The 21,153-nt window shown below is 42.9% G+C and overlaps 1 protein-coding gene across 1 annotated transcript in view; it reads left to right on the top strand.

The window, feature by feature from the left end:
• Positions 1-21,153, top strand: part of dachd (dachshund d) — a gene marked incomplete at its 5' end in the record, with an annotated part of 94,467 nt that overhangs the window by 32,858 nt on the left and 40,456 nt on the right. The window contains 1 exon segment of the mRNA XM_080498471.1: positions 15,331-15,446. Within this exon segment, the coding sequence (XP_080354597.1) occupies positions 15,331-15,446 (116 nt within the window).

The raw sequence follows: 21,153 nt of genomic DNA, 5'->3' as shown, positions 1-21,153 counted from the left end.
CGCCCTCCCCTCTTTCCTGGGCAGCGTCAGCAGCAGCGGCCACCCTCCTCCTCCTCTTCTTTGCGCCCTTGGCAAATGAAAGGTCAAAGACGCTGCAGTGATTAATGAGCAGTAGACTCTGGGATCTCTCTGTCAACCCCCCGCCAGTCCCCCCTCCCCACACTGCCCTCCCCGCTCCTTGCATTATTTCATCTGCTAATCTCACACAACACTATTTAGTTAGTGCGTTGCGGAGAAAACAGCACAGTGTGCCTCTGCTGAACAGCGTGGAGGGCAACACTGATGAACTTTTTCCACCAGGCATTAAGGCGAGCCGGGGGAGAGCGCTATGAGAAAGAGGAAGGGGAGGAAGGGGCAGCGCTCACAGAATGTTTTTTAGGCCAAAGAAAAGGTGCTGCAGTTTAAATAGCGAGCTCTCAACTCCGCTTTTCATCTCAAGATGTTGCTACCAAGTCTAATGATTTTAGTAGTGTGCTCTCAGCACAAAAACTCTACTTCAGGAGCTCGGCGGTTTTATGGCGCAATTGAATGTGAACGTCACAGCTCCTTTCACAGGGTAGATGACACTTCACGGGCTCAGACCAACTGTTTATTTGCAAAAGTAATGAAATATTTACTCTCCATTGCAGGACAGATTAGAAGCAGTAATTGACTGTGACAGAGGTCTGTGCACAAGTATGTGTGTATTTTATAGTGAGAGTGAGAGAGAGAGAAAGGGAGAGAGAGAAAGAAAGAGCGAGAGAGAAAGTTAGAGGGCCCCTCGTGTTTGAATGCAGATCTTCAGCACACAATAGGCCTGTTAGTGAGGCTGAATTTCTGCCTGTCACTTTCTCTCCACATGTTGCTTTTTCTTTCAGAGATAAGTGGGCCTAATGCTGAACAAATAGTGGAAATCAGAAGCCACTGAGAATCATTTGCCTCTCCTTTTCCCATGGCTCCCAAACAGACACCCAGACACACAGACAGAGGGAGTGACGGAGGGAGAGGGGAGAGCAAGATGGAAAGGAAGGAGGGGGGGGGGGGGGGGGGGGGGCGGACCGAGAAAGAAGAAGAAGGGGAGAAAAAAAACCAAAAAAACAACCTCAATGAGCAAAACAATTTTGTCACCACAAGCAGATCCAATTGAAAAGTCTCCTGGATGGGGAAGAGCTGGAGTTGTCAGATCAAGCCATGGCAGTGAATAGATCCAAGCAGGCTAAATTGGCATCAGGTGTGGGCTTCCCCTGGCCGGTGATAGGCTCCCACATTGTGCTGGCTAGACATTTGGCCATTTTCAAATATAATGGGAGAAATGAATGCAAATGAGTGAGTGAACTGAAATGTATTTAAATGCAGATTGAATGGGGGGCTCTGCGTAGCGCCTGATAACAAGTTGCTTTAGGAGAAGGGCCACATTGTGTTGGATCATCCCTCCAACCCCCACCGCCGCCATCCCCACACCAGCAGTCCTGTTCTCTCTCCCTCTGTTGCACTTGTGTCTCATAAGGGGCCATTGTTCCCTGGGTAAACTCTCTCAAAACTATTTACATTACTCATTTATTTGCATTTCAAATATTTTGGGTTCTTTCTCTCGCCCATATATAGCCGAAACACATGCAGCCTGCTGCCCTGGGCGATCCAGTAAAACAGTAATTGCGAAAGGACAGGGGGCTCTGGCTGAAAAGGGAAAGGGGAGGAGGGGGGGGCAAGAAGAAAAAGCCGGAAAAGGAGGGGTTCAATCATTAATGATAATGTTGCTTATGTCCATAGTCCTCATTAGAAGCAGTATAGCAGCTAGTAGCATGTGTTTCACAAACAGAATCACCCCCCCCCCCCCACCCTCCGTGCCCACTACCGGTCCACCGCTAGCCCACGGCGATCCATCTTCTCAAACGTCTCCTTCCCATATTTAAGGAGCTCTCGTTACAGCCTTTCCCAGACCTGTGAATTTATGGTGCACTCCAAGCGGTTAGCATAATCGCTGGGAATGCAGTCATTTCGCCACGAATGTGGGAATTAGGGCAGGAGAGAAAAGGAAAGCTGTTGGTGTGTTAATTGAATTTCATAAGAATCCGCAGCAGCAGCTTTGCCGTGTTCACAGGGCAGCACGGACATGAAAGAATTTTTATTAATTTAGAATCATTGTTATAGTCCCCCCCCCCCCTCCGCCCCCCTTCATTACACCTAACAGACAGAAATGTGTTTATCTACACAAACCTTGATACGAGACAGCAGCTGGGTGCGAAGCTTTTACTCCTCATTTCTCTTCTCTCTGATCTCACAAATAGAACAAGTGAAGAGTAACAAGAGGGTGTGTTCACCTCTGAAAAAACGGCTTTTTTTTGTTTTTCCCTCATCTGCATTTAAAATACAATTTACATGCAATTAAATTTGATTAATTAGAGACACTAACCTCTGCCCGTCCTGTGTGCAAATATTGTAACTGAATTTCAATGTCAACCAACTCGTGTTTCCTCCAACTTTTGTTTTTCAAGAGCTTTCATTATGTCTAGTTCTCATAAAGGCACCGAGGCATTTAAAAGGAATCTGAATTTCTGACCTTTTACACATTGAAGTCTTATTATAAAGACAGTGCTGAATTGTGGAAGTTTACTTGAAGTAGCGAGTTCATAAAAGTAATTGATCTTAGTCTTATTACAAGGTATTTTTGCAGAATGCCAGTTATGTAAAGTTTGCCCTGTTAACGCGGGGGGCAGCTGGGGCAGGGGCAGCGACTGCAGAGATGCTTCAGTGTCCAGAAGTTTCCATGCAGTGATTAATAGGAGAGGTAATGTAGTGGGGAAATGAGTAAACACTCCCTTGCTCCTGGCTTTGTGCTTCAACGGCTTGATGACAAGGGCAGAGCAAGGTGAGAATTAAACAGACCCGCAGAAGAAGAGAAAAAGAAGAAAAAAAAAAGAGGGGGGGAGCAACGGGCTACAGGGAGGAGTGAAGCATGACAGACCTGGGCAGTGAGTGGGAGTGAGGAGAGGGCGACTGGGAAGAAAGAAGGCCGCCTTGACAAAAGTGGAAGTGGAAGTTTCTCCTGAAGAAGAATAATTAAAAGCGCTCAAGGGAGGGCAGTTTTAATTTCACATGTAAGGGGCTAAAGATTTCATTTAAAGGCGCGGCGAGCGGAGAGGAGGTTAATAAGATGAACAAAGCAGGGAATGTGAGAACATACAGTATGAGGAAGCGCGTTGGACTTTCACCTGACACGTTTTTAATTATTGAACCTCTGATATTTCTCCGTTGAAGAGAGGGGGTAAAAAGAGAAGATTAACTGATTAATGGTCGTGGTAACCAATTACTCACTCATGGGGAAATAGATTTAACCTGAGAAGAGTAACGCTTCCCTGCAGTGGTAAACGTCAGCGACTGGAGCGTTGCCTCCAACACCAGAAGCTAAAAGTGCACTCTTGGTTGTGTTGGCGGTCTCACTGGGACACAACCAGAGCATTGCGTAATGCCTCCTTCTAAAAAAGTGAACTTCTACAGTTGAATATGTGCTCTTGATCACTGAAATCTCACTCCATTAGTGCTATCTGAAGTTGATGTATCCCAATTATCATAATAAGATCAGCTTGGTCCTGTTCTCCATGGGACTCCAAACTCTCTTACTGCCACAAAATGATCAAAAGGACTTTGTGAACTAAACCCAGAGTCCCAGCTGTGGGCTGATTTGTTCAGTAGTGGTGAAAAAAGAGCTTTAATTGAATATGATGTATTTCTTTTTCTTGTACTTTTGGACTTAAGCTGCGAGAGGAGAACAAGAGAGATTTTCCGGCTTCTATTATCTTGGCGAGATATCGACCGAAATATATATATATATATATGTTATTATATATTAATATATTATTATATAATATATAATAATATATTTTTTGTTCCTCGGGTCACCATTAAAATCAGTGATAGGATTCCATATTGCTCAAATTGCACCCTTCCAACAGCTCAACAGGTCTCCAGCCATCCGCTGCACTCTTCCCTCATTATTAAAGCCTAAACGTTGTCAGTGCAGATCATGGGAAGGACTGTTGCACCGTGATCCCGAACCATACCCCCCCCACCCCCACCCCACCCCCCCCTCCTCCGCCCCCACGTCACAATGCACACACACTGTGTTTGACACTTATGCATTATATGTTTATCAGTCTCTAATGAAACACTGACAAGTTCTCTTCACAAGGGATACTGTGTTCCATTAATAGCCCTTAACGAACCTTGGGCACTCACAAAAAGACTGGTCCTATTGCAGCTGACAGCAGTGGGGCCCTCAGCCCCAGCCCCCTGGAGAGGGAAGATATTAAGCGTTAGCAACGTCTGCACTTGCTCCTTCAGTCTCTTTTTCATTCCTCTCTCTCTCTCTCTCTCTCTCTCTCTCTCTCTGTCACTCTCTTCTCTCTCTCTCTCCCTATATGCATCCGTCTCCCTTGGAAGTAAAAGGTGTCTCATTCTATTTCTTCAGGCACACGTTACTTGACCATGGTGTTTAGCACGGAGCTTGACAAAGAGAATAGTGTCAGTTAATTTGTCAGAGAGCATTCCTGATTGATTTATTCATCCGGGGCTCAACAAATGTTTGTACTCCGACGAATCCCCCTGAACCACGGTTTATTCTTACTGCAAATTAAACTCAGACCTCTAATCACAACCGTGCACACGGATGTCGATGCATTCGCTCAGAGTACGTTGTTTATTTTGACTATTACTGATTCCGTTTGATATTTCCTGGATGAAAAAAAAGGATAAAATCGCTTTCAGATTTCAGGAGATTTAGTCATTTCCTTGTTTTTAGTGCCTGATTTTTTTTTTTTTTTTTTGAAGCCAGCGACTTCTGCTGCTTTTTATGCTCAGAAAATTGCCTGCTTTTGTAGTTCTGTGGTTTCATGCTTTTTGTCTCAGTGTGAGAATCTCCCTTTGCCTCGGCTTCCCTGGAAAGAGCTGCATCTCGCACATGATGCCTGCGATCTCTCTATTAGAATGTGACAAAACATTTGTTCTCACTGGAAATAATCGTCTGTAACATCCTCTAATGTGATTCACAGTTTATTTGCAAGTCCATCGCCGTGTTAAACAAGGGGTTATGGGCGCGTCACACATATGGATAATTTTAAGCAGATGCATCTGGCGTGGCTACCATGCTATGATTAGTTTCCAGAGCGTTTGCGAGTGTGTAAACCATTGCCGACATGGATGAAATATAGCCTAGGTTCACTGGGAGTGCAGAGAGAAGAAATGTACCCCATCTGTAATACACTGTGTAGACTAATATCAGCTCCTTTTCTCTGATATTGCAGTGAGATATCGATCTGGTAAAATTGTCCCATATTGGAGCTGTCTGTTGTGATATTCATCATGCTGTCACCTCTCCCCAGCACCTACGCGTTATTAGAAACCCGGGTTTGAAGAGGTTGAAGGGTTTTAGTCTCCGAGATGTAGCAAACAATTCATCATGAGAGAGAGAGGGAGAAAGAGAGGGGGTAGAAAGAGAGAGAAAAGAATTCAGGTGAGATGATGCTTGGCTAAGATTTATGTCTAGTCAAGCTGTACATTAAGAATTATATCATCAAGCGAGAGCACACCAGCAGCTTCACAGCTATCTGCTGAGTAGGCCTATTTGCTCTCCTGCCAGGCTTAAATGGAGTTTTAGCTTTTAGAAAGCGAAATCTGAAGTCTGGAGGAATGTGGTAATCTCGCCCAAACGGAGTTATTTGTGAAATGCGAGGTCGGCTCGTCGAAAACAATTGTCATGTGCGCGGGGATTTTAGAGAGCCTGACGTCTTATTTAGCACTCGACGCCAATCACTCATCTGGAATGAAGCCTGTAACTGGAAGGTGCCACCTTCAGTTTGGCCCACTTTCGGGGTGGGATTTGTTATTTCTCCTCTTTGCTTGCAGTCAGAGATTCTTCCGGAAGGATCACAGAGATGTACACAGACGGAATCCAATTCTTCTGTGTCTTGCAGACGAGCCGGTCTTTGATTTGTCTTTAACTCAGTACAAATGCTCGTCTGGGAACGCACAGGCTGGGGGCTCCCTCTGAAGTTGTGCCTTCCTCCCTCTCTCTCTCTCTCTCTCTCTCTCTCTCTCTCTCTCTCTCTCTCTCTCTCCGTCTTTGAGAAGTGTATGTGTGTGTGCTTGCACGCGAGGCTCTGCTCGGTTAGCCGCGATGTTATTGTTGTAAACAGCATTTAAAGCACAGCTGGCCAAATTGATCAGGGCTTGCGTTGGAGTGAACTTGAGCAGCCGAGAGTGGGGCTGCATAAACAGGGCTGCTTGTATCTAAATATGCAAACACTCTCACAGCAGTCGACACTCGGGGGAACAGACACCGTTACTTCTGATGGGGAAACAGTGAGAAACAGGCCCGAGTCCTAACCTTTCCATGTATACAGAGGAAGAGAGAGAGAGAGAGCGAGAGAAGACAGGAACATTTTTACTGATTATGTAAACACTTCTTTTCCTCCCCAGATCATTTTTGGACTCCTCCACGTATTTACTTTTCATTAATTATTGAAAAAAAAGAAAATCAGGAAAAAAAATGAATAAACAGTAGATAATTTTTGTTTAATGTTTCACACAGGATTCCAATCCTCAGTGCAATTAATGCTAATCACCATGGTCTTCCTGTTTAGCTTGAACTCGGTGTGTGTTTGTGAGCCGGCGCTGTGTCTTTTCCCTCCCTCTTTTCCCTTGTACTCCCTCTCTTTTCCCCCCCCTCCACTCTCTTCTTCTTCTTCTTCTTCTTCTTCTTCTTCTTCTTCTTTTTCTTCCTCCATGTCTGCTGTTAGTCACTGTGTCTCCTCATGTTATGATTACCTCACCCTTTCTGTCTGTTGTGTCCATTTAGACCTGAAATTAATCACATCCGACAATCTGGTGGTGCTATTCCCAAAGTTCAAAAGCTTTGGTGAGGGAGTGATACAGTCTCTTCTCTTGCTCTCTCTCTCTCTCTCTCTCTCTCTCTCTCTCTCTCTCTCTCTCTCTCTCTCTCTCTCTCTCTCTCTGTATACACACACACACACATATATATATATATATATATATATATATATATATATATATATATATATATATATATATATATATATATATATATATATAATTTAAACATTTTTTGAGAGAGAGAGCGATAGATGATAGTATAGACAGATAGAGTCAGATAGAGCGCATCGGGCATGTTGGGGGTACTTACCATTTGTTGAGTACAGTATATTAATTGCTTATCGGTTTTTGATTCCAGAGTCATTTAGAGTCAATCGAACGCATAATTTTCACAGCTATTGTTCTTCGGGGTTTGTTAATTGTCACCCCACTGGCAGAATTAAAAGCAAATTAAAAGCCTTAACTATTGACTCTATCTGAAGTCACTCTCCACAACAATTTCACAAAACAATGGGGAGGATTAATGAAAATGCAGCTTGATTTCTGTTCTCCAAAGCTTTTGCTATGGGGAACCAATTAACTACCCTTCAGGATGACTTTCACTTCTAACTGCCGGTCTGTTCCACTGCCAGAAACTGGGATTAATTCTCAATTAATCCCTCCACCAGAACAACTCTGCCTTTGTCTGCTGGGGAGGACATGAGCATACAACACCGAGGTTACCCCAAGCCTGTTTGGTGGAGGAACTCCACCCCTCCTAAGATTGATACACCCTGTAGACTAGCTCTTCTCAAGCTGAAAATAAGAGCCATTAAAAGGGAATGGTTGACAATGATTTTTGTTTTAGGATTTTGAGCTTTATTAGCCATGCATATTAATGAGTCAATTAATTCCTTTCGTCCTCGCGAGTGGTCTGTTTGTTTTTGCCTGACCTTTTATCTTAGATGCGTTCACGCTCCGCTTGCTTTAAGCACTTACTCCATACTGTGTTTCCCATAGCCTCATGTCCAAAAGGGGAGTTTTTATGTGTTTAGCACTAAGATTCTCCCCCTCTCTTTTGTTTTCTCTCCGTCCCTCTCCCTCTCTCTCATCTGTCCACCCTCCCCCTCCATCTTTTTTTTTTTTCCTCCTTGCGCTCTCTCCCTCTGTCAGAATGCCTGCTGGATGTATTCCTCTCTAAATGTGACAGGAAATATGCTATTATAGCATGCAGAATATTTGCCTGATGGGATTTGCAATAAAATTACTACATTTCCTTTCCATTAGGATCTCTAAAACCCCGCTCTCTAATTTATGATTACCCTGGCAAAAAGACATGTTATATACATAAAGACTAAAGTAGCCCCCAGTCCACATTTAGCCCGTCCTGCTTTCAAAGTTAGTTGAGAGGACAGGAGAAATAATTGAAAAGTGCAGCTGGACTGTGTACAATCTTGTAAGGGATGCCTAGAAAATGAGATTAATCAGCGCGCAGACATTGTGGGGAAAAGTTTGCAGTGAATGCCTGACAGTCGTGCTCTTTCTCTCATTTCAAATGTTGGCAGGCTAGCAGGCAGCTCCAAGGGAAATGCGCTCCTTTCATACTTGAGTAATTGATGAATTGTATGCAATATGCAAATGAGAATCCATAAATCTTATGAATGACAGCTTAATTTATGTGAGCCTTAATGAATGCAGGATTAGATTTTAATTAAATATCCTCAAAGGCACCCTGACTGGGTAAGTTTTTAAAGCCTTGTTTTGAAGACTTGTTTCATATGCATCGCAGTTCATGAAAAAGAGAGATCAGTGAGAGTGGTGAGATGAAATTTCCTCGCAGTTTGAAGATAAGACCTGTTCTGTTTTGCTAACCAAAGGCACTTGCAATTAATAAATATTGGAGCAAAATCATATCTACCAATCTCATTTAGGCTTTCCTGGAACTGCTCATTCTCATACATTTGATTAACTGCATTTACTTTAAGCACTATCTGATTTCTAACATTTGGTACAGTATCTTTTTAATTAAGAGAATCATCCATTAGGCATGGAAAAGTCAACCAATTAGGCTTTCCTCATCAGTTCCCGTGATGTAGGAAGTCTGCTTACTCATTATCAGAGGCTGTTGATGTGATACTAAACAATCTTATACTCTGTAGTTATGGGACATACAATTATGAAATCAGATTTTAACATTAATGATGCATGAGAATAATCAGCAATTTATCGTGTTTTAGATCCTTTTTAGATTCCATTTCACAGCTGAGAGGCTTCAAACGGCTCTAACAGAATGTGATTAAGAGACTAAGCTCTTTGTAGCTACTGTAACAGTGGTTTTCCCTCCTAAAGCCCGGCTGTCGTTTCATGACACAGACTTGAGGACAGCGGAAGGAGCGTGACTGGCTCCAAGTTCCTCCGTTCTATCTGACACTGTGCTGGTCTCACCCAGCGTGGCTCTAATCAGGCCTGAGCCCAGACAAAGGCACCAGGAAGGCACCCACTCTCCCAACTACTACTGATCTCAACCCTGCACATTAGTCCACACAGGGATCAGAGCACAGACAGCACTTTAAAAGGGGTTTTAGTGGGATTGATGCTAACTCTCCGCCGCCTTTGATTTCACACCATTTGATCTGTGATATATTGTTCCGTAACAAAGGTTCACAGTTTGGAGGCGGATGCAGCTGTTCCTAACCCTAATAAATAAAACTGTGTGTGTGTGTGTGTTTTTTTTTGTCCTCCCCTCCTCGCACTCACAAACTCGCTGTAATCCAGCTATCTAGATCAGATAAGCGTGCTGTGGCTACCTGTGCGAGGCGGTGTTTGACAGGTGCAAGGGGAAGCTGATTGAGATAATCCAAGAATAGGTTCAATGCAAATACAGATACAAGATGAGGGTAAGGATAGATGGATGCATGAAAAAGATGGATGAGTGAATACATTCCCATGTATCACACTGTGACTCTGAGATTATGATCATCACAACGAATAGACTGCCAAGGTCAGCAGGAAATATAAATCATCCTTTTTTTTCCCTTTTGGTTGAAAGCAACATATATTCTTGTCATTGTCAGTGGTTGGGCTTTGTCAAATTGTCATGATCTTACACATGATTCCTCCTCTGTGTCTGTAGCATATCTTCATTCATCAGTTTATAATTAGTAGTATTGCTTGCTTGGTAAATCTTTGTCATTCATATTTTTCCTCAGGCTCACAAGGCCAATGTAAACGTGTAATGCCACTACAACCTAAAAGTATAAAGTTTACACTCAAGGTTTACAATATATAGCAAATTCTTGACCATTACGGTGACCACATGAACAACCATCACACATTAATTTCAAAGAAATATGCAATTAACTCATCAAACAATTGTAATCAGTTGACAGCCCCATTGTTTTCATGCATGGTCAAAGTCAGAAGCACAAATATCAAGCAAAGATTGTCCTTTGGTATCGGCGCATGACCGACAGTTGTTGCAAATGTGTGAATTAGGGGCAAGAGAAAGATCACTGTTATTTGGAAGAATGTCTCTCAAAGCACAAAGTATTCATGTATGTTCTTGAAAATCGTAATTTGAAAGCAACATGATCACATTCTGCATGTTCGTCCGGTATCGTGCAGTTCTAGTTTACTACATTGAGTTAAACACAGTCTTACTCAAAATGTGACGAGAAATTATGAGCCGGCTTTTTTCAGTTTTTAATATTGTGAAAAGTTGAAAAAAAAAGAAAGAAAGCTCTCAAAATATGTAGGTTATTAACAAGTTATTATTTCCTTATCTTTTAGTATGCATGGCCAGCGATGTTATCAGCGCCTCTGTTTTCTAACATCACTTTTATATCTTCTATAGCAGATCTTAAGGAAGCTGATTAAGTTGGGAGCCAGAGAGCTGAAATCACATCCTAATCAGCTGATAATTAATTAGACATATATTTTATCATCACAAATCCACTGCGGAGAAACAGTTTGTTCATTTCTCTCAACTGAACTGTAGTTTGAATATAAGTTTCATAAGAAACACGTGCATATCAGTCTTCTACTTTATTGCCATCGGGCAGTATTTCAGCGAAAAAGCTTGTTACCATATTAACTAATGTCAAAAATTAAAGCTGGGCATTTCATCTTTCCGCCTTTCAACTCAGGCTGTTATCTCACCTACGGGAATTTTACATAAGCAGTAATACCCCGCAAGACATGTTATCCCTGTCTTTCAAACAAACATAGTTAACCTCTCAGGGGAGTTTAACACATATTGTTAAAGCATTTTGATTGGAAAAAGGAAGAGGGGGGGGGGAAAAAGTATAAACTCAGCATATTGAGGCCCCTGATGGTCTGGGGCCTCTGCATTTCTGCCTGACCTGGCACTTAAAAGGTAAGGAGCTGCTTTGTTTTATCAATAAGACCTTGTTTTCATGGCTGGTCACCACCCCAGCAAACCAATCAATGGGGCATGCTCTGCTATCGCTGTGAGAGAAATGAAAAATAAACCCCAGATAATCCTTCAGTTAAAAGGTTACTCAGGGCGATAAAAGCTATTTTGTTAATTTATTTACTCTCTGCACTGGAGAGATAAAGAAAAGGAACAATTAGGGAATTCTAGGTGAGAGATTTTAAAAGGGCAATGACATTGGGTTAATATTTTATAAGGCCTGATTGGCAGAGACCTGGAGAGGCCTTTTGTTTACACAAGCCCCAGACGAATGATTCACTCGCTTGTTTTGGCCGACTGGGCGGAAATGGAATAAATATCTTCATCCTTACCTTTTAGAAACGTCAAACAAAAGCCCGAGATAAAAGGTTAATGGCTCAATCATAACCACCAGGAAATAATATTATGCTGTTTCTCTGCAAACTGGAGTCACTATTGACACAATCAGGTTGAATTCCTGAAGATATCCGGAGATTGGAGGAGCAGATGATTTTCCTTCTTTCTTTCATTCTTTCTTTTTTTTCTGCGTGAAACCAAATCCACTAAGCGAGCGCGCTCACTTGGGCTCAACATTACGTTTGTGGTTTCAATTGATTTATAACAGATCATAATCACTGCATTAACAGCGTTCTGGGTAATAAGATCTCACTCACTTGCTTCCGTAGTCAGAAAAAAAAAAAAAAAAAAACGTCTGATAGTGAGATGTCAGAATTTTGCCATGAGATCAAAAACCATCCCGATGTCTCATGTGATATTATACCTCGTATTATGCCTATCACTTCATGTTGGCTTCCTGTAAACGGGGTGAGAACGTGAATTTAATTATTGTGCTTTTATTGCATTGTAGTGCTGAAATTGGACTCGTGTGGAGTGTATTGTTGGGCCCCATGTAATCTGATTGCCTGTGCAGCGTAGTGTGTTGGATAGTATCGGGTTCCAGCCGACTCTGCTGGGTCAACACGCGGCCGGGCCATTAAAGGAAGTCTGGTTCAGGGAAAGTTCACCACTATTTTCTTTTCACCATGGCAGCAAAAACAAAAAAAAAAGAGAGAGAATAGATGTGTAACATATTTGTGGCCCCAGCCCAAAGCTGGCGGGGCCTGTTTTGTTTTCTTAATTGAAGCCAGAGATACCAGGGCCCTGAATATCTGCAGTACAAATATAAATAAAGCATGGAATAAAATTCTTTCATGATTGACCTCCAGTACAGGAATAATATTGTCCAAACAAGCCAGAGTTAAAATAAAACTTACAAGGTCTTGTTCTCTGAGACATTTCTTCAGCGGAAAGAGAGGAAAAACAAGAGGACTGCAAATATTGGAAAAAGACAACAGATTATGAGGAAAGTACCAAAATTCCAAACATAAATCCAGTTGTGGTATCTTTTAGTGCAATAATGGCCTAGTTTGGAGCGGTTTCTGTGCCAGGCTATTTAGGGAATCAGCATCTGCTACTTGATAAATAGCCTGGCTCTTTTGTTTGAGGCCAGGTTGAGTTCCTCCCTGGACCCCAGCTTATTAGCCTGGATGGCTCTCAACTATCGCCCAGCGGTTTGGGTGTGAGCTCGCGGGCCTCGGCCGGGGCATTTAAAAAAAGACAAACAAACAAACAAACCACTGCAATACTTCTTGTAGTTGTAACACATTGCCAGTCACCACGCTTGGATAATAACACAAGACGGGGACCGTCGCCACACACCCCAAGTCACAAAGCTCCCGCAAAAGTCAGACACCTACTCAGCCATAAGTAAAAGAGATGGTAACAATAATTTCTGAGAGACTTTCCTGTTGCTCGGAGGATCCTCAGTTCAAAGCGCCGTTTCAGCCGGCGTATTGCTTTCATGGCTGGCTACTGTTATTTGTGTGCAGTGAGAAGCTGAAATGCTATCCCTTCAAACATACGGACAGATTCTGTTACAGTCTATCCAAACATTACCTTTACTTAGCTGGGCCTTTGTGCCTTAGTTCACATCCCTTTGACATGATCTAAGGTTGGTGTGACATTCTTTGTCCATTTGAGGGCCTTTTTGCTTTTAGTATTGTTAGTTAAAAAAAAAGAAGAAGAAGAAAAAAAAAGGCCTTTTACCCATCACATACCCTCTATTGAGGTCTTTCATAAATAATTCAGCCAGAGTACAAGTGAAAGTGATGACAGCAAAACTGTCTGCGATCTCTCCCTCTCATAAGATCAAAGAGACGCTTCTATAGAAATAGGAATTACGTTTCCAGACGTCCCTAGGTTGGGCGGGCAGTCGTTTCTCTCTCTGACCCTCGCTCTCTTTCTCTCTGCCACTTCATACCTCTCCCCATCACATGTGTATTTCCAAGGGGACACAGTTGGGTGAGGGTTTGCTTTTAGTCCTAAAAACCTCCGGAGTCGGCATATGAGGGAGTCAGCACATTCAGACAGACAGAGTGAGTGCACTCTATTAGCGCGACTGAGGTAAATAAACCTCGCAAGACATGGCTGAATAAATTCCACTGCTAAGGCGGTGTGGTGTCTGAACTAAACCGCTGCAGCGCTCCGTAGATTCTGCCGTTGGGAAAAGTAGCGAAAACTACTGTAACACAAACAGCCTCATAAACTGCACTGGTTAATAAAGTCAAGAATACATCTAAAAATGTCATCATTGCTTTACACTAGGTGTGTAATTATATAGTGTAAGGTATACAGTATAGACACTTATCCTGACACCATTTGATTGTTGATATTTTCTTCCTGTTTATCAGTTAAACATACTGATTAATCACTTAAGGTTCTTAATTACTTGCTTTGATGTGTTTATTATTTCTTTGTAAAACACTGTGAATTCCCTTGTGTTTGAATGCTGCTCTTTGAATAAATCAACCTTGCCTTGCCGATACATTTAACGATTAACTTCTATTAGATGATGTAGGTTTATGTTTACAATGAGAAAAACGGCACTCCTGTTTGTCCACTTTTCCTCATGTCGTTGGAGCAGTTTTTTTAAAGATAGATTTGACCCCATGCATGTTAAAGAGAACTTAGTATCCTGCTAAAGCTTGAAATGGACTATTGTATGTGAAATAATGTATGAAGCCAATATGTCACCTGTGTCAAGTCACCATAATTCATCTTCAGATGAGACATCCAGCTCCTGGTTCATAAAGAATATACCTCAACAGCATCTTGCCCTATTACATGCTCATTGTGTGTGTGTGTGTGTGTTTTTTTCTCTCACCCCGTAGGCTTTTCTTTGTAACTATAAGCCAGCAAAGTGTGTATTGATTGAAACTCGAAGCTGTATTAATAAGTGAATGAGTAAGATGTGTGGAAAGTCAGGGGTGTATCTGCTTTGAAGGCCTTTTCTCCTCCACACTAAGGTGGCACAGTCATTTATCATGGCTGGATCTGTGCCCCTCGTTTGGTGTAATAAAACTCCCCCATCAGAACCGTCCAACAGGTCTGAATCACTTTGTCACACCACCTTCCAGCTAAGGCACGCATTAAATCAAGCAAGCAGAACATTTCCTAAGGCAGCCATTGCCTTTTAATTTCCTGAAGAACCTTAAAATATCATTCATTACCAGAACTACACATATTTGGTTTTTAAAAGTCTCATAAATCAATAGTGGCCTGACTGCAATAATTATAACAAGTTAACATGTAATTTCCAGGCCGAGGGCCGCGCACTGGATTTTAGCATATGCAAACGAGGCAATTCAAATAGTGTGGGGATATTAATACGGAGGAACAGGTAACGAGGTACGGGTTATGAATTATGCATCAAAAAGTGGTTGATCTTCAATAAAGGAAATGAATTCACCGTGTAATCTAATTAGTTATGGAAGTCTATTATGTTGAGCTGCAGAAAGCAACTGTCCTTGAAAAGAAATTTATTTACAGTACATGTTAGCTCTTTGGAATGGAATTGCATACTGGAGTGCTCCAAATGTTAACACTCCCCCGCCGCCACCACTTCCCACACAACCCCCCCCCAACCCCCACCCCCACCCCAACTGCCAGTCTCATCCTGATCTCTCACCCGTCTCTCTCTCTCACTCACTCTCTCTCTCTGCCCTGCGTTTCAGCTCCAGACCCGGTCGGCCTCCGAAGAGAACCCAGAGTGTGACATCGCCGGAGAACCCCCACATCATGCCCCACTCAGTCCCGGGCCTCATGTCCCCCGGCATGATGCCGCCCACAGGTACGGTCTGGTCTCCGTCTGCATCGCTCTGGTGCGGTTGCTAAGGCTGTGATTCACCCTGTCTGGGTCTCTTCTATCTCTTTCTTTCCTTCAGACACACACACACGCGCACGCACACACACGCACACGCACACGCACACACACACACGCACACACGCTCCCTGTGAGTGGCTTCCCTGCAGCTCGTCCTCGAAATGGCAACTGGTCCAAAGTGACACATGCGCCCAACCACCAGACACCAGCCGCTCACTCGTTTACCAAAAGCAGATCCTCTGCTCAACCCCCGGAAACCAAGAGGGGGAGAATAAATTGGAGTGGAGATCTTTTCTCTCAGATTATTCCAGTAGATGTTGCATTTCGCCTTGAGTGCATTCTAATTAGTGCGATTAAATCCACTCCACTGGTATATGTACATAGGCGGTGGTGATGCTAAAGCAAGCTTATCGCCACAAGAATCAACAACAACCGTTTGTGCCCTAACTTACCCCTGGGCCAAGTCTTATTGCAACCAATGCTTTTGTTCTATTTGTGGCTGGCTTCATTGTGACTGCTTTGATGTTGGTGGCTGTAAGTGTTCTGATTTGCATATTTTGCTCTCCTTCTTGATATGTCCTTAATGATATTGTTGTGTCGATAGGAGCTCTTTGAATGCTCATCCGGTGCACCGTGCATATTGTATTTTGCCGACTATTAACCATAGTACTTTAAAAAGAGATAAAAAAAAAAAGACCAAAGCAGAAATTTCACGGTGATCTTCAGTGTGGAGCCATTTTAACAGACTTATAATCGCCTCTCTAAACACAATATATTTGCGTCTCAGGAAAAACAACAGGAAACCAAACAGCATCCACGAGTACTTTGAAATTCAATAACATACCGCAGGTCGGTCCATGTGATGGTGCTCTGTGGACACTCGCAGAGTCGTGCTTTGAACTCAGCGAACGGGTCGAGGTCACTGGCTATCTGCGCCGCAGTACAGACGGGGAACTTTAAGGACGGCGTGAACACAGACGAGGGACAATGATGAGAAAGACTCGTGTTATTTAGTGGAACATAAAGCAACAGAAAAGCCTTTTGATATCATTCCCCTTTAAGCCCAGAGGGACTCTATGATCTTGACATTTAGTCAGGGTATTCAGGGGGCAGAGATAAAGTAATTGAGGTTTTTGGTCTTCTCATAACTGCCTTGAGCTTCCTAAGTGTGGCGAGATGGAACTTTTACACCAGTTTCCATGTTGTAATTAAACCATTTATTGTTTTGATGATAGTATTAAGCATTAAACGTCAAGGAAGTTACAGATTTTGACAGATTAGTAATTAAGTATAATTGACCACACATAAGTTAGTATCTAAGCAGGCGACTAATTGATCTTCCTGTCATGTCCGAGCGTTCTGACTGATGATAAAAAACGACATTGAGAAACTGTCTTAAATAGTTACACTGTCGTGTCATGTCATATTAGTTCATTTTTCAGATGAGTTGGCGCGTGCATGCAGAGATAGGATACATGCCGATGGCTTTTCCCGAGGCTTCACCAATTTTCTTAAGACTAAAAATGGCACTGTTGTAATTTGGGCTGCAGAGAAAGAGCACTGCGCGGCATCAAATGCTTTCTTCACATGTTGTTCCTTTCCTGATGTTACATGGGAGAAATGACACACCGCTTTAAGTTGTCCACCTTAAGTGCTCTGGGATTTATGCAACATACAAAAATGTGTAAGAAAAACGACATTTACTTATCAATATGCCAATACAGTGTCGACATTCGTTCACGTTGTGCAATTGTCCAGATAGTTGTAAAACACCCTCGCAGCATAGTCAGCGACCTTTCAACAGGAAGCTAAATCTGCCAAAATGAGCGCGAGCGTGTTGCCTGGTAACGTCACACGTCTTGAATATTTACGTAAGTTCGCTTATAAAATGCATATAAAAAAAAAATAAAAAAATTCAAAACCAAGCGTCTTGTAAGCCTGTGAGGTAACAATTAGGAAACACAAATGTGTCAGACCTTTAAATTGAAAACAAAACAAAAAAAAAAAGGTGAAAACAGGTTAGAATGAAAAATATTAGAAACAGATCAGTTACAGTCAATTATACAATCTTGTCGCCTTTAAAAGCCGCTAAACACAACACACAGCATTTTTCTCTCTGAGGGATATTTGATTGCTTTTAAATCGGCAAGTTTTGTGACAATTAAACGCCACTGATAAAGATTCCTATCGAGTCCGATTCAAACCAAGAACACAAAACACAGTGAAAAGATGTCGTCTTCATACCAAACAAGGACCAGGGAGGCGATGTGAAACACATTGTTAACATATGTATCTTTGCCCTTGACACCAGCTCCACTTAGAAAAGGACATCTTAATATGCTTAGTTTTCCACTTAAGGAAATACCCTCATATGTGTGTGAAGGCACATCTGTGTATGTGTGAGTGTTTGAATGTGCTGGTGCCCCCGGGGGTGGGGGGAGTGACGCTGGAGCCTTTCCAGTTGCTGATGCATTACAGGCAGATTGGCCCCCAAATCGGATTATTTGCTGTGGACTGACACCACACTGAGATGACATCTCCTTTAAAGTGGAGAGGGGGCCTCCACTCACACTCTGGCCACTACTTAAGCAGCAGCTTCAATATAATTCATTTATGTCCTGGATATGGCTTCAACCTTTTGAATAACGCAGGAGAAGTGCATTTACCATTAGAGAAATGAATGTCACCTACATCTTACCGGGTTGCATCCTGTACTTTACTGATAAAAACAATATTTCCTAATGCGGTCCGGCTTTTCCTCACTGTGCGCCAGTATGTGTGTGTGTGTGTGTGTGGACAGCAGATCTGGTTCTCCTTGCAAGCGCTCCAAGTGGAGACATATTGTAATATTTATACCCGTTCAACGTGCAATTAGCATGTCATCTTCTACTATAGAGTGGATCATCTAATCCGCCGCCACTTCAGGCTGCTTTAAAATAGATCCAGTATGCAGCAGGTAATTTAGTGTCAGTTCTTTGTGTCTCTGCCCCTCCTCTTTCGGTCCGCTGCTTGTCATAAGGTTAGCGCGCTCTGTAATTGATACTAAATTTGTCATGATGTGGATAGCACAGTTCAAGTGGTTTAGTGTACCTAAGAGTCGCGTTGTTCCCATCCCCAGTTTGTCATTGCTGTGCTGCCACCAGTCCATGCATAAAATTAGGCGGCCATGCTCATTGACATGGAGTGTCTCCTCTCTATTTATCCTACTCACCCCATAAATAAAGTCTGTTTTCATTGTTGCCTATGGTGCCGTCCCTAACAGAGAACAGAACAAAAACACGTTGTTTTTTTTCTTTCTTTAAAAAAAAACAAAAAATCACTGCTAGGGAAAGTCGTAAAAGTCGCTCTTTTGTGTGCTGATGTGAAGTTAATCTGATTTTGATTTAATTATACGAGTTAGTTGCGGAGGGCACAGGCATTGGGGTGTTTGTTGTAAGAATGTTCTGACATTGGCGCAGGTATGGGGCAGCTAGCATGTTAATTAATGATGAAGATCCTGACAATATGCAGAGGCATGACAGCGTTAAGCCAGTCGGCTGCTGCTTCCTTTGCATATTAATAGATCCTTCATTATTATTTAATATGACAGCTGCTCCAAGGGCTACCATCAGACCTTGTCTCTGTTATTTGCTGTTTTGTGCTCCCCATGTGACAGTGCCATGCTATTCTCTATTTGTCGAAATGTTCCCTTTCCCGTTCCCTCGCCGGTGTGGCTCTCTACATGCGACCGCGCTGCGCTGTTTGTTTTGTGCTCAGGAGGATTCTGACTTGTGCCTCTATATGAGAAAAGTGTCTGAATCTAAAGGTGACTTTGAAAGAATATACGAGACCGGATTGTTTTGTTTGCATAGTAATGAATGCAGATTAGCGCTGAGTGGGATTGGTCTTGTTGACGTTTAGACTTCTAGTGGCTTAATAGACTTGTTGTTGGGCGCGAACATCTCCCAGGCTTCCTTATTACACCCATTGTATCGAGGTCTGTGTTATATGGATATGACAATTGATCTGGTGAAATGAAACAATTATCAGAACAAAGATTTCGATTTATGGAGTGTGTCGCTCAGACGGGCTGCAGATTGAAGGACAATGATAAGCGAAGAATGAATCATTTTATCAGTTTCACAATAGTACAGATCAATCTCCCACATGTTATTTACTCACTAAACATTTGATCAGAACCTGTTATCTTCTTCTACATGGATTCATTCCCCCTTTCTCTCCCTTTTTTTTCTCTTTTTTTTTCTGTTACCTCAGTTTACTCCGGTATAAAAGGAAATAAATGGCGAGGACAGACAGGCTGCAGTGCAATAAACCACAGTGTTCCTACAAGTTAGAGAGCATCAGAAAGCTCCACTGCAGCAGTCCTTTGAGCGGCACCTGATTTGTGGGGGGAATTTATCACACAAACAGCCCAGAGGTGATTTCAATATTTACTCGGCAGTCTGTTCTGCATACGTCTCATTTGGAAAACAGTTGACTCTTGCCCATTATACACAAATGAAGGCTGACCTTCAGACTGGGCAGAGGCCACATTCATTATGTGGAGAAGTATCACCTTCTTATGAGGCAGTGCCTGTGTGTTTTTTTTTTTTTTTTCCCTTTCGCCTCCTGCACTGCCTATGCATATGGAACAGCAGCCAGGGCCCATTGCAAACGAGAGGGCCCTCGCTGACATGATGTATACTGTACGTCAATATGGTACTGATGTATTTTAAGATGCAAACAAGGCTTTAAATTATATGCACCTCCATGTCAGTGGCTCAGAGTGACTCTCGCCATCTGCCTATCAGCTGGGGGATGAGAGGAGAGGCTGTCCAGGCCGGTATGCTCCTCCGTGCGCGTGTGTGCGTGTGTGTGTGTGTGTGTGTGTGTGTGTGTGTGTGTGTGTGTGTGTGTGTGTGTGTGTGTGTGTGTGTGTGTGTGTGTGTGTGTGTGTGTGTGTGTGTGTGTGTGTGTATCTATTAGAGCCACGTGTTTGATTTCTACCTCTCCTTGTACCCGTGTCTCCCCTCAAATGCACGGCTAATAGCTGCTTTGAGTCCCATCATGGTGACTTGACAGCTTAGTGGTGATAAACGCAGACGTTGCTTTGTTCTGCGTCAAACGTAAGGCAAACCTGCATATCAAGTACAAGCAGTCACTGTAAAAGGCCAGGTGATATACCGTATTGTGGATATGAGTGATTCCGGTAATAGGTGCATATCTTTATCTCGCCATGCGTCTTTGATTTTGTTGCCGGGGTTGGCAAGGGAGAGTCGCGGGACTCTCCGGAGACTCGCCAGGCCTCGAGGAGCTTTAGCGCTATCTGTCCCTGCTGTTTGAGACCGGCCTCATGAATAAAGATTTCAGTCACGTTCGATACACCAGAACCCCGGAACTACCACAATGACAAACCAGTGCTTTATGATCTCTGCAGTGTGCCCAGCATATGCACGTCCATAATCTCCCACTCACTATATCAATCATATCCAGTTCATTTTTGATGGAGGTGGACGAGCCACGGCAGACCTCGCCGCTCCACCGCGTGTTTGGAGATCGCGGCGGACTGGAAATGATTATTTAATATGTGGTGTCAATAGATATTTAATCTACTCAGGAAAACAGCAGCCTTGGCCCTGAGGAGGATTCATGTGAAATTCTCAAAGCTGTTTGGCATGTCGCCAGAAATTTTCAA

The sequence above is a fragment of the Blennius ocellaris genome (genome assembly GCF_963422515.1).
Source record: "Blennius ocellaris genome assembly, chromosome: 6".
In the NCBI taxonomy this organism is placed as follows: domain Eukaryota; kingdom Metazoa; phylum Chordata; class Actinopteri; order Blenniiformes; family Blenniidae; genus Blennius; species Blennius ocellaris.
The sequence above is the reverse complement of the archived record's forward strand: the minus strand, read 5'-3'. Positions and strand labels throughout refer to the sequence as shown.